Source organism: Oratosquilla oratoria, chromosome 3 (genome assembly GCF_046742065.1).
Source record: "Oratosquilla oratoria isolate Oo_2021 chromosome 3, ASM4674206v1, whole genome shotgun sequence".
In the NCBI taxonomy this organism is placed as follows: domain Eukaryota; kingdom Metazoa; phylum Arthropoda; class Malacostraca; order Stomatopoda; family Squillidae; genus Oratosquilla; species Oratosquilla oratoria.
Window position 1 is genome coordinate 53,476,123 of NC_134779.1, and position 15,000 is coordinate 53,491,122.

Below are 15,000 nucleotides of genomic sequence, written 5' to 3' on the forward strand. Positions count from 1 at the left end.
CATATATGTATATATGTGTGTGTGTGTGTGTGTGTGTGTGTGTAGGGTCATCGCGGTGCAACGGTACGGCCTTTGCCTTATAATAAGCAGCCGCTCAGGAAAGGTTCGAATCCCAGCAGGAGAGTTTATTCTAATCACACACACACACACACACACACACACACACACACACACACACACACACACACACACATATATATATATATATATATATATATATATATATATATACATGTGTGTGTGTGTGTGTGTGTGTGTGTGTGTGTGTGTGTGTGTGTGTGTGTGTGTGTGTGTGTGTGTGTGCGTGTGTTGATATTGACATTCCGCCGTCGTACACAGGCGGCCCTGCAGGCAAGAGCAAAAAGGACACAAACAAAACATCCAATTCAGGTCAGTGTGTCCAATGCAGCTCCGCCTGAAACCGTTTCTCTAACCAGATAATTCCCTTAACCTGCGGTTTAAGCCGGTTCACCTGCCTGTCGCCAAGCAATCTCGTCCAACTGAAGATTAACTCTAGCGGGTTATCCTCAACCCATTTCAGGCAGGTCGAGATTAACCCCTTTTATGATTTCGGTGGTTTATTATATTCCCCCGGCGGGCGAACTTTATCTGCCGGGAAATCATCTTCCTCGCCTCTACGCAATGGTAAAATCATTTGCTATCTACAGTCTCCTGCTCGCCATTTTCATTCATCTAATGATCGCTTTCCTGTCAAAAGCACAATATGACCCGAGAGGCGTGGCTGGAGTGAGAGATGACCCTTTCATCCCCAGGGTGCTAAGAGGGGGGAAGAGGGTGGGGGGGATAGGGACAACGACACTGGGTTCATGAATGGACGCGTGATACATAACTGTGAGGTGTATGTTTTAACCATCCGGCTTATTAGGTGGACAGGAGCTTTCGATATACGTGCCCTTGCGAGTGTAAGGCGCATTCTCGTTACGTTGTGGTTGGCCGTGGTGGCTCCTGCTACATCGCCACACTAATCTATGCCAATGAAATTCTATATTTTCTAGAACAGCTGTGAGTCGCCCTACGTGTAGCTTAGCTTAAAGTAGATAGACGTTTTACCTTTCTTAGATGTGTCTACTACCTCTCGAGGTGTTGTTGTTTTCCTCCTTTGTTTATCTATCATTATATAAATAATAATATTGCGTCTGGTGTACGGAACGAGGGCGAGTCTGCCTTGCCGGTTGCCTGCTATGGCACAGTTTTCAGTTGTCTTCGTGTTATTTTCTTTGGGTTATAGACAAAGTCCTCCACGATTATTCTAGTTTCTAGCTAAGCGTGCTGCCAACTTTCTTCCCCAACACAAACGATTATCGAAGAAGAATTTTGAGTGTGAATTATAAGGAGGGACAAAAGATTAAAATCTGTCCTATGATAGTGATAGTTTGTCATTCTGTGTCTTGTGGTCGTTTGTCGCTCATTACGTTCCTTGTACACACACACACCACCGGACAAGTGATTTATAATGATGTATCTACCATGAAGGTTGACCAACACCATTATATCTATTTAATTTACATGGCAAGAGTCGGGGTTATTGGAATATTGCGTGTGTGTGTGTGCGTGCGCATGCTATCTCTCTCTCTCTCTCTCTCTCTCTCATCATCATCAAACCTACCTTGACATCTTGGTGTCAGAGGTGCTCTGTCCGGGGGAAGCCATGCTAGTTGCTGTCATAGCGGAATTGGTCTAAACATTCAAATTACTCTGTATCTAGAGAAGAGCCGTTCTTCGGCTCCGCTGGGTATAACATTTCATATGAGCTACGCACTCGCACGATGACTAAACACTGCAAGTAACACTATTCTAATACATTCACTGCTTTATTTGAACATCCAGAGTTCATGTATATGTGTATACATATATATATATGTATATATAGTGTTGCAGTCAGGGACAGCAACGGGCACATGCGAATGGAACCCAGAGCTGTTGGGCTCCAACTGAGCTCTCTTCGCTCATCGCAGCCCGGTGGACCCCTCCGCGTGATTCTCACTCCGCGCCAAAATTCGCGGTGAGTTTAATTTCGCGTTCGACCCATTCGACATTCTCAAGCCGAAACCTCCTCCCCAGGTGACCCGTACCATTCTCCTTGGGACTCCTAAACGATGAACTAGTCATAGAAGGGGATAGTTTGGCTAGAAATCCAGAGTAAATACGAGACCTGTGGCCGGACATATTCAAGTGTGCGTGAAGTACGCTTGCGCCGAGTGATAGCTTGAAGGGATCAAGTTTTGGTTGATGTAGAACGTTACTCACAAGCTTCTAATGTAGGTCACCAGAATCAAAACATTAAGGGGAAAACAACGTTCATTGGCAATGGTCTACTGCGTGGGCGCTTGGGCAAAAAATAGAAAAAAAAGGGCAAAACGAAAGAAATAAAAATTAAAGATGGAAGATACGTAGTTTGTGTACATTTTCAAGGACTTCTCGTTGACACACTAAGGTATTGGGATGCAGTCAATAGACATCAATATACAGACGCGTCTGCGGAACATTTCTTATATATTTACTTATTACTATCATTATCATTAACTTTATCATTGTTTTTTTCAATTTCCTTCGATGTGGCATACAATACCGTCCAGTACAACAACAATTGAATACCAACAATCACTCACTCTCACTCTCTCTCTCTCTCTCTCCTTATAACAAAAATTCTCTTCCCCATTTACTGCCCAAGGTGAGAATATACACTTTTTTCTAAAATTTCATTCTGGCTGCAGACAGGTGATTTTATTTACTTGCAAATTAATCCCCCCCCCCCGATGTCTGAGACCTTGGCAATAGAAAACGGAATCAGGGGAGCAATGCATCTTGCAACGACGGACTGCAGCGATTACGTCATACCTACGTCACAGGTGGTCGGCGTTGCTCATTGGTCAAGCCATCTGCTCTTTCGCACGTTTCGTCACATCCACTTCACTTTTCAAGAGGGACCAACTTTGTATAGTGCGTTCTGGCTAACGACAGGCAATTTCATTATTCATTCATTCTCCTCCCCTACCACCTCCTCCTCCTCCCCACCACCTCTTCTCCTCTTCCCCTTCCCCTCCTCTTCCTAAGAGTACCTCATCGGTGCGACCGACCCCGTGTTGGACTAACGACACCCCTACGGACCAGAACCACCCAGCATTCTTCAATGATTGGAGACTCATTTTCCACTCAAAGGAGAATCACTTTAAATCTGTCACTTGCTCACTTCAGAACTGCATCCTCTTCGGTGGAGAGAGAGAGAGAGAGAGAGAGAGAGAGAGAGAGAGAGAGAGAGAGAGAGAGAGAGGGGGGGGTAAGGGAAGGAATGGCGGGACAAGGCAAGTAACATTTAATTTAGTTCATGACCTCATTCAGACCCACTTAGGTTCTCATGACTAATCTCATACCCGATCTCCTCTCCCATTCCAATATCCTCAATACATTCCAACACACTTCTCTGTCTATCCTGTCACACGCCTTCTCCAAATCCATGAAACGCCATGTAAATACTCTATATAAGTGGTTCCCAAACTGGGGGAAATTTCCCCCTGGGGGGAAATTTGAAGCTACCAGGGGGGGGAAATAATTATACTACCTACGAACTAAAAAAAATCTCAGATGAATTTTCTCATGTCTGAGGGAGAGAGAGAGAGAGAGAGAGAGAGAGAGAGAGAGAATGCCTGTTTATCAGTATATATGTACATTTGAAAAATAAATTAGTAAATAGTCACAGTGTGTTTTAACTACTCTTTCCCTCATACACATGAAAGGGGGATATCTGGATGGTTGAACTGGGTGCAAGGGGGAAATGACAGAAAAAAGTTTGGGAACCACTGCTCTATATAAACACTATACACCATGTCAAACGCCTTCCTCAAATCCATGAAGTACCATGTAAATACTCCATACATGCCATAACGATTTTGTCTACCATGTCAGACGCCTTCCTCAAAGCCATGAAATACCATGTAAATACTTCATATATACCATAACGACTCACACGCCTTCTCCAGATCCATGAAATACCATGTCAACATTTACTATAATAAAGTAGCCTCTGCCTGTCTGTCTGTCTGTTCACGAACTCCTAGAGTTTTGGAGATAGACCCCCATAACCATATATATTCTGATACCCTATCACTCCAGGTACTTGGATAACTATATTTCATTTAAAAAAAATATTTTGGTTAGGGTTAAGGGTTAAAGTTAGGTGGGGTATGGTTAGGTTAGGGATTATTCACGAACTCCTAGGTTTTTGCAGATAGACCCCTATAACCATATATATTCTGAAACCTTATAACCCAAGGTACTTGGATAACTATCATTTGTATCTACTATAATAAAGTAGTAGCCTCTGTCTGTCTGTCTCTCTGTCTGTTCACAAACTCCCCCCAAAAACGTATATATTCACCATAACCCAGGCTACTTGGATAAGTATGTTTTATTTCCAAAGGGCGTCTCCCTCCTCAAACTGATTTTTCCTTACTTTCTTAATATTTTATTTTTGTTACCTTTTCCATTGAGTTATACTGATACGTGTAACTTTTCTCCACAAATTCTATCAAAATTAAAATGATCATCATTTGCCCGCAGCACCGCGCGGGTAATTTGGCTAGTTCAATAATTCCTTACCAACCCTGTCAGCCATGTCATACACCTATTCCAAACCCATGAAATTCCCTGTAAATATTCAATATATCCCATACCAACTCTGTCAACCATGTCATACACCTTTTCCAAACCCATGAAATGTCCTGTAAATATTCAATATATTCCATACCAACTCTGTGAACCATGCCATATACCTTTTCCAAACCCATGATATGCCCTGTAAATATTCAATATATTCCATACAAACTCTGTGAACTATGTCATATACCTTTTCCAAACCCATGAAATGCCCTATACACACTCAAAGTAATCCATGACACTTATCAATTCAGTCAAGTGACCTACACAACTTTTATATCTTTATTCTGCTTGCCTCTGCTGAGATTTTATTCGTATATTGGAACACATATTACAAAATCATTTAACTACACTTCATGCTGCTCACACGAAGTGTCCAGGTACCAGGATCCATTAGTTCCTGTTATACCGGTTACTGGGATTTCCCTGACTACGTTAAAAATGGTCAATGGAATAAAACTGGTTAATGGAATTCTCTTGCCACGAGGAATTTGGCACTTTTTCCAGGTTTTCCTTTGACAAACGTCAAACGATTTACTAAATAAATATACAAATATATATACAGTATATATATATATATATATATATATATATATATATATATATATATATATACATATATATATATATATATATATGTATATTTATATATATATATACGGGTCAGAAGCAGTGTCGCAAGACACAGCACATCCACAGCAAGGCCGCTTCATTAAATCGGCGACCCCCCTCTCCGTCCCCCCATGCATATACATGTGTGTACATATACTGTATATAAACTGAATTAATTAATAAATATTTCAATAAATAAACAAATCAATATAAACAAATGGTATAACTACTGAATGAATGACTAAATAAATAAATTAATGAAAATACAATAAAAAATTAGGTTGGGTTGGGTTAGGTTAGGTTAAGGGAATTGGTGTGATGGGCATTTGGCAAAACAAATTAAAAATGGACATATGGGAACGGTATTAATTTATATAAAAAAAAAGTATGACAAAACGTTTTCAAACTACAAAACGTTTCTGAAACACCAAAACGTTTCCGAAACACAAAACGTTTTCCAAATACAATGCATGGTATACGAAGTAGAGGACAAAGAACAAGAAAACGTAGAAGAAACAGAAGATGAAGAAGATGAACAAGAAAATTAAGAAGAAGATGAACAAAAAGAGGAGGACGAAGAAAAAAAAATAAATACAAAAAGAAAAGGAGAAGGAAAGAAGGGGATGACGACGAAGAGAGAGAGAGAGAGAGAGAGAGAGAGAGAGAGAGAGATAGAGAGAGAGAGAGAGAGAGAGAGAGAGAGAGAGAGAGAGAGAGAGAGAGAGAGGGGGGGGAGAGAGAGAAAATGAGCTTCCGGTGAACACTTACTGAATTGCGTCAGAAATCCTGTCGAGTTGTTTTGGCAAAAACTTCGTGATGTTTATAACCGGAAGTTCTTCCAACACGATGAGATACAATAATAGAGCCTATCGGTATACAAGGTCGAAGAAAGCACGCACACATGCATAAGTGTATACATGCATATATATATATATATATATATATATATATATATATATATATATATATATATATACACACACACATATATATACATAAACATCGTTTGTGGAGAGAAGTCAATTGAGATGGTATGGACACGTGATAAGGATGGAAATAGAAAGGTACCCTCTACAAAGACGGAGCATACCGACAGGAGACCTTTTGGTCCATATCTAGGTCGGAGAGGGAGAAGGCCAAGAGGGAGACTCAGGAGGAAAAGATGGAAGGATGGAATCAGAGAAACAATAAAAACAAGAGGAGAGACAATGAAGACAATAGAAGATGAGAGGTACAGAGACTGAATTCAATGGAGATACTTTGCGGGGCATCACAACTGACAGGGCAACTGCCCTACCTGGAGTATGGTGGTGAGGTGGTGAGAAGATATATATACATACATACATATATATATATATATATATATATATATGTATATATTTATATATGCATATACACATATATATATATGTATATATACGTAGAGTTAAAAACGACAGCATTGCGGTAGTTATTCAGTTTATTCCTCGTATTCTCAATTTTCCTGATTAGAATTTTGCCAATAACGGGTGAACAGAAACTAGGTCTCCGTATTCTTCCATTTCTTTTCCTTTAATTGTAGAGCGCAACGTTTCGTCTTGAGAAAGACATTTTCAAGAGAAAAATGTAATAACAAAAAGTACACAATTACACACAGCAACGATGATAATTGTACAAAAATAAATTATACATGAACAATTCTGGTAATATATGAGAAAGATACAATACAATTACACACAGCAACGAGTAAATTATACATGAACAATTCTGGTATTATATGAAAGGTACAATACAATAGAATGCTAAGAAAGCGGTTACTTTCATCTAAAGGTAGGTGTGAACAATTACAAGCTTGAGATCTACGTTATATACATGCATGGGTCAGACGGTCGAATCTCCAAGGGGCTAACAATGTGACCTCTGAAGTCAGGGGTGGGGGGAAGGGAGGAGAGGTCACTGGAGGGAGGAAGGGGTACAGCCGGAGAGAGAGGGGGAGGGGGGAGGAAGAGAAGGGGAAGGTGGTGGATGGAGAGGAGGGGGGAGAAGGAGGAGGAGAGGGGAGGGAGGGAGGCCGTGAGGAAAACAAAGGAATACTAGAAGTCATACTAGATTGGATATTAATGACCGGTGCTCTGTTTCTAATATGGAATGCTTCGAGCAATTGTAGCCTCCTAAGGTCGTCACTGGTGGAATTAACCAAGTCCTCCCTGCTAAGTTTGATATAGTGAAAAAGTCTGTGACATTGTTTGATAGCTCCCTCCTGTAGATGTAATGATAAGCGACAATTCTACACCGCTGATGACAGCGTTATTTTTGTCACTACATATGTACAATGTCACACGTGTGGTATGTTTATAAGAAGGTAACATTTTTGTTGTCCTGGCGCAGTATATCATATTAGTCACTGTGATACAAGTGCTAAATATACGCCAGTTCCATCTGTTCACACAACATTGTAATATATGTGGAATTTGCTGTATTTTTTCATGTAAATATTTAAATATCCGCGTTTATCTCTCTCTTTTTTTTTTTTTTTTTTTTTTTTTTTTTTAGGACTTGTTTTCTGATGCCCTTCTTGCAACCCTGAAGATTTTTTTTTTTTTTTTTTGGGGGGGGAAGAGAGTTAAACTTTCACGACGCAGAATAATGGACCTGACTTCTTGTGACCTTGGTCATATATTTTCCCACAACTCTGCCATGTTTCCCAGTCACTTTTGCAGCACCATTTATACATACAACTACGCAACAATATGTTATGTTTTATGTGATAGAAATGGACATTTTTGAGATCACAATTGTTAATTAGTCTTAATTTTATTAATTTGATAATCCAATTTGATCATTCAATTTGATAATGATAAATTTTGTTAATAAATTTCAATGAATTTCGTTAATATCATAACTTGATCATTTCTATGATCTCCGTGATAACTCCATCTTACCCCGTAAAGGGGCATTTAGACGGTCAAATGGTTTGACAAACCCGGTTTGTCAAACAAGCGTTTGAAGTGATGTTTGACAGTGTGAATAGGGTATTTGGTTGTCAAACACGTTCGACAAACGCGTTTGACCAAATACCCCATTCACACGGTTAAACATCACTTCAAACACTTGCCTGACAAACCGGGTTTGTCAAACTGTTCGACCGTGTAAATGGCCCTTAAGTCACAATATATGACGTCACAATGACGTCACGCCACAACTGCTCTGTCCAATTGTGTTTATTTTCCTATTTCTCATTTTCTTTATTTTTCTTTCATTTATCTTCCTTTCTTGGTTTCAGGTGTACATGGGTTGTTTTTCAGTAAAGCTCGTTTCGCACGTATCGACTTTTAGCCGTGCGCCGTCCACGACACGACGTCGTGCTCTCAAATAACCTATGGGTGTTTATAGACGCTTTCACACGTTCAGCGACCACGTGTGAAAGCATCCATAGACACCCATGGTTATTTGAGAGTAAGACGTCGTGTCGTGGACGGCGCACGGCGAAAAGTCGATACGTGTGAAACGAGCTTAACTCACTCTTCCCACTTTTCTGTTACGGTGAGGTTATTTGAGGTCAATTGACGTCATTCTCGACATCCTCAACGATTCTCCTGACGTCGTCGGAAGCGTGCTGGCCTCGCATTCGTAGGTTTGAATCCCGCACTTCCCTTCGACTCCCAGCAGTGACAGTTGCCCGCCTCAGCGGTCGAAGCACAGAGGGCAAAGGTGACGGCTCCGCCCGCAGCTACTAAGCGCCTCCTAGGGTATGCTCCATACCTTCTCTCTTTCTCCTAAAAACAACTCTTGCCCACCGTTCCAGAGCTCTGCATAGATCCAGATCCCCAGCCAATCTAGTACAGCACGGCTCACCTCCAGTGTCTCACGCAACGCCACACCACTCCTCGAAACTGGACGCTCTCCAATGCACTCCTTGGCAGATTTCACGTTTGAAGATCTCCCGTAGATTTTCAGGATACTCATGGGTGTTAAGGACTTGAAATCGATTGGAGATTGGTACTACATAATCCTACGGTACACTCACTAACCCTGGGCTTCTCCTGATGAAATCCTGGAGGATTACATCTTGGGATTCTGCGACTACACGTCTTTGATCGGTCTCAAAGAACTCAGCACTCCGGTAAACCGTGCAGTACTCTCGAATCTTCCAAAGAATACTAACTAGTATGTGATCGATCTCCTTTGTAACTCCTCTGGCACTGGTACCCCAAGTCCATCGGTGTGACTCTAGCCTCTGAAACTATTCTCACCAGACGCTAGGAAGATGATGTCTGTCAGTCGTTGGGATCTTGGTCAAACTCCTCCACCCGTCTCGATCTTCGTATAGTCTTAGTTCATTAACTTCTTCTAGTGTTGAGTTCCTCTACTCTAGGTTTCTATTTACACAATCACTTCCTAGGTCTTTCTAAGTCTCCTTTCTCTTGGTTGCCACTCCACTCTCTTCCATTCTTTTCACATGCCCATACGCGGTTCGACAGACACGTGTTTAAAGTGATGTGTGAACGTGTGAACGGGGTATTTGGTTGTCGAACACGTTGGTTAAACCCCAAATACCCCGTTCACACATCACTTTAAACACGTGTCTGTCGAACCGCGTTCGACGGACCGTTAGACCGTGGAAACCCCCTCTTAGGCTTCTTGACTTGACAACTTTCATTCAAGACAGAACTGCCATTCTTGGTTCCAGAGCCATGGGGACTAATATATATTCCATTCCCACCTCTATCAGTGCGTGCGCTAGTGGCGTATTTGGAAGCATGCTCGTCTCGGGTTCATTTAGCTGTGGGTTCGAATCCAGCATTTCTCTCCGATTCTCGGCGCATGGGGATAAAAAGCGACGGCTCCGGCCACAGTTACTCAGCGCCTCCTGGCGTAGGCTCATTTTTTTTTTCAGTCGGTGACGGTAACTGCAATGAAGTCGTCATAAAAATGATGTCCCGCTGCGGGCAATGGTCAACTTTAGCGTCTCAGAAGCATATACTGCAGAGAGACGAAGTCCGAGTTATGCTTCAACTTCATCAATTTAGCTCATCAATCCCTGTAACGACGGGCTACAAACAGCTACCTAGGCCTACAGTTAAACCCTCCCCCACACTACAGCGTCACTATTGCTGTGACCCGACCAGTGGTTGGTTTAACGCTCACTACTGGTCCACCACTACCTAATTTCATTTCAGTGAGCCACTCTACCCATGCTAAGCCTCCTGAGCTTCGCCGATAAAGAAAAAAAAGTGGGAAGGTTGTCGATAGCCCTTGAAGAGGAAGGAATTTTTGCAGTCGCCCACACGGAAAACCTGCCGGAGGGTCACCCCGAAGTTTGGCTGCTCGAGGTGCTCGTGTCTGCTTGGCACCACCCCGGCCCCGGAATGGATGGATTTGGAAGATGGTCGAGTTCGAAAGAGATTAGTATGAATACATATCCAAGCAATGCAGTGTGTGTTTACGTTCTGATTCCGTGAGCTGTGTTGACCCAAGTCTCACGACATAACATTCCTTTCTCCTCCTGGCCCCTCGTATGATATAAACTCCCCCCTACCCCCTCTCTCTCTCTCTCTCTCTCTCTCTCTCTGGACTTTTGGACCATCTCACATTCTGTTGCAATGAGCTTATCCTTACCTTAATTTTTTTCGTTATTAGTTCAGGTATTTTCTAGGGTGCCACATTTCTCTTCCTCCTTCCCTCCCTTCCTCTCCGTCTCTTCACATACTTCTGGGATCACCCCATAATCTGTCACTAATTAATTTTTCCTCTCCCATCTCACCCACTTATCCCTCTTTCCCTTCCTCCCTCCCTCTCTCTCTCTCTCTCTCTCTCTCTCTCTCTCTCTCTTTCTGTCTCTCTTTTTCTTTCCTCTTTTATTCTTCTGGGCGATGCGCGGTTCCCGTTTGCGCAGTCCGCCTCTTCCCGCCAGGCCAGTCGTAACCAAGGCAACCCCCACCCCCCACCCCTCACTTGCTCCTACACAGGGGGGGTTGAGGGGTTGGGGGAGGGTTCGAGATGGCTCGGTGATTAGCGTCCTTGCTGCGCTTGCCAAAGGTCCCCGGTACGCGTCCTTTCCAGTGAACATTTCAATCTAGGCCAGTGGATAGAGTGTCGAACTCGTGATCGATTCCCGGGACCCGCTGCGTGTTTCTTGCGTTGGTTTCCGACAGCCTTGGATAGACGGGGAGGCGACCCGAACACCGGCCAAAAAACAGCGGCTTGCCATCCCAGGAGTTTCTAGCTTCCAACTTCGCGTGAACTGGGAAGGTAATTTCAGTCAGGAAATGACCCGTTTTCAACATGTCATGTCAAAGCGGCCTAGACTCGAGACCATTTGGTCCCCATCGAGGTCAGATACACAAAGGAAACAATAAGAAACAGGTAAACAAACTCCCCAAAGGAACATATAAAAAAAAATCACACAACACATCCCGTTAACAGCATTTAGAGCGTTTTGCTTAGGTGCTGATCCTGATGTGCTGTGCCTTACTGCATTGCTTCTGACCCGGACAGTGGGGCAGGGTTCAGGGATGGCCCTTTATCCATGAGATGATGGTTCAGGAAAAACAAACAAATGATGGAAGGGCGTGGAATGACTGGCCACCCACCTTACAATGGGGGAAAAAAATCTTATGGAATTTATGTCTATATGTAAGTTTTAAGTTAGTGAATCTTCGAATTGGCACTTCATGCAATCGCTTCTGCAGGAAGTTTATCTGCATCAATACGCTGTTAGAGTAAATAGTTCTTATTACCTGCACTTTTCACCATACATACATACCTCACAAGGCCGAAATAAGCCACAGTGATGAGGTACAGAGGATGTATCGTCCATCAGGGGATAGACCGGTCCGTATCTGGTCTTTTTTCGCCCCCCACCCCCGTCGGTTCGCTCCCAGCCTTGGACGATTTGTTCCATGGTTGGACGTTTCGCCCCATAGAAATAAAACAGTCTATTGATGCAGCGGATCATTAAGGCTGAACTACACACACACACACACACACACACACACACACACACACACACACACACACACACACACACACACACACACATACTTAAAGGTCAAATTTACGCCCTTGACCCTCCACGTCCCAACTCACCACTGATGTTTGTCCTCGAATATCCTTGATACAACCTCCCCCTTGAACCTCGCCAAGACATCACGACTCGCCCTCGGGTCTTCCCCCTGACCCCCATCCCCGTGCTCACCCTCGAAGTACCAAGGCAATGACAATGGGTAAAGAATAATATCGCCACTTGAGAGGGCGATCATACGCCATCTTCGATCACTATCGCCGTCGGTTTGGCGGCATTTTGAAAATTTCAGCCAATGTTCCCGCCGCTTTGGGGGAGGGGGAGAGAGAGGGGGAGAGAGAGAGAGAGAGAGAGAGAGAGAGAGAGAGAGAGAGAGAGAGAGAGAGGGAGAGAGAGAGAGAAAGGCGCTTGGCGGCATTTCGAACAGCCCCCATCTTACAATAAATGACATTTCCTAGCTAATTAGCAACCAAAGGTCTCAGCAAATCCGGGATATGACGGCGTTCTCAGCGATAATTCAACAGTATGATCTGTGACCCTGACAGCAGCCTGTAGGTCAATACGCAAAAGAAAGTCTATTATTTGGCTCGGGATATATATATATATATATATATATATATATATATATATATATATATATATATATATATATATATACACATATATATATATTGTATAGCCACGGTAAAGGAAACATGGACTGGAGGTGAAGCTTTTTATTCCTGACGCCAATCAGAACACAGCGTTATACGCTCGCACACCCCCTTGAGCCGTAAGGCGTGTATATAAACTCTGTATGTATCTAGTATGCTCATTCCTTTGAGAAAGTCGATAGACGAAACGTCAGGAATAAAAGCTTCACCTCCAGTCCATGTTTCCTTTACCGTGTCTATACAACTTGTTCACATGGATTTTCATATATATATATATATATATATATATATATATATATATATATGTATACATATATATATGAAGGTGGAAAAAGAAGTCACGGGTCTAGTTCCGGGTTTCTGAGTTTATTCCTGACCGGTTTCGCTCTATGCTTCTTCAGAGCATAGAGCGAAACCGGCCAGGAATAAATTCAGAAACTCGGAACTAGACCCGTGACTTTTTTTCCAACTTCATCAACTTGTCACAATGTACCAGCATATATATATATATATATATATATATATATATATATATATATATATATATACATATACCAAAGGCTCTTTCCCCCTAATAAGGGAGGTAGCCATATTCGCACCTAAGTATCTAAAAATATCCACTTTCTCCAGTCTCACTACCTTAATACTCACTTCCAGTCTGCTGCCGTTTTCTCCCCTTGTACATCTCATCACTACATTTACCCACATTTATCTTCAACTTCCTTCTTTCGCACACCTTCCCAAACTCCGTCACTAACTTCCTCTGGTCCTGCTACAAGCGCAGTGTCGTCCGCAAACAACAACTGTCTTATCTCTCATTTTTCTCCATTTCCTTTTACCACCTCAAATCCCCGACCTATTACCTTTGTATTTACCTCTCGCACCACCCCATCCATGAATAATTGAACAGCCAAGGCGACATAACACATCCTAGGAGAAGTCCCACCTTTACCTCAAACCACTCACTCTCTCCATTTCTGATTCTAACACAAGCTCTACTACTCTCGTAAAACCTCTTGACTGCTCTTACCAGCTTTCCTCCTATCCCATATATCTGCAATACCTCCCACAGTGTCTTCCTGTTTACCCTGCCATAAGCCTTTTCCAAATCCATAAAGGCTCAAAAACATCCTTACCTTTTACTAAAGCTTTCTCACAAAAAAATTATCCTCGTAAACCCTACCTATCCTAAACTCACACTGTTCCTCATCAATTACTCCCTCTGTTCCTCTCCTAATCCTCTCAATCAAAACTCTCCCATAAGCCTTCCCAACTACACTCAACAAACTGATCCCTCTGAAACTACTACACTCACACTTGTCCCCTTTTTCCTTGTAAAGTGGAACTATACAGTAATATATATATATATATATATATATATATATATATATATTATATATATATATATATATATATATTATATATATATACATATATATATATATATATATATATATATATATATATATATATATATATATTACAGAACATATCGCTAGTAGCAGTGATATCATTCACATAATCAGGCCCGGCCGTCGCGTAGCTTTGAACGCAAATCCCTCTGTATATATATATATATATATATATATATATATATATATATATATATATATGAGTAATTCGCTAGTGAACAGCGACATCAATCAGATAATTTTTATGACCGTTGCGCAGAGGATTCGAACCTACTGCTCTGGCGCCAAGAGGCTCCCAAGTCAGTGCCTTAGACCACTCAGCTATCGATGGTTAAAACTCTTCCAACTCGAAACGCTACTGGTTCCCGAGATTAGGAAAGACCACTCACTGCGGCCCATATATTCCCATTTCACAGAAGAGCCAATCACACGAGTCCAGCACGTGATCCAAGACCATGGTGAATCACATATACACAATCCGTAAGTTTTGCTCATCCCTGATTCACCAAGCGACCTTGGGTCGCATGAATACTTCTACAGACGTTGCACTGATTCTCCAATAAACTGACAGAATAGGCCAATACCTGACAGACTCCAACGGACTTTGACAGATTCCAACAAACCTTAACAGACTCCTTTGCTTCTG

At 42.2% G+C, this 15,000-nt stretch overlaps 1 protein-coding gene across 2 annotated transcripts in view; it reads right to left on the minus strand.

The window, feature by feature from the left end:
- Positions 1-15,000, minus strand: part of LOC143022628 (uncharacterized) — a 375,823-nt gene that overhangs the window by 319,826 nt on the left and 40,997 nt on the right. Inside the window, exon 1 of one of the 2 annotated variants that reach the window (XM_076180944.1) lies at positions 1,628-1,963. The exons of the other annotated variant lie outside the window; for it this stretch is intronic. Within the exon in view, the coding sequence (XP_076037059.1) occupies positions 1,628-1,686 (59 nt within the window). The 5' untranslated portion in view covers positions 1,687-1,963. Of the gene's footprint in view, positions 1-1,627; positions 1,964-15,000 lie in introns of those variants that run through there. 2 annotated transcript variants of the gene reach the window in all.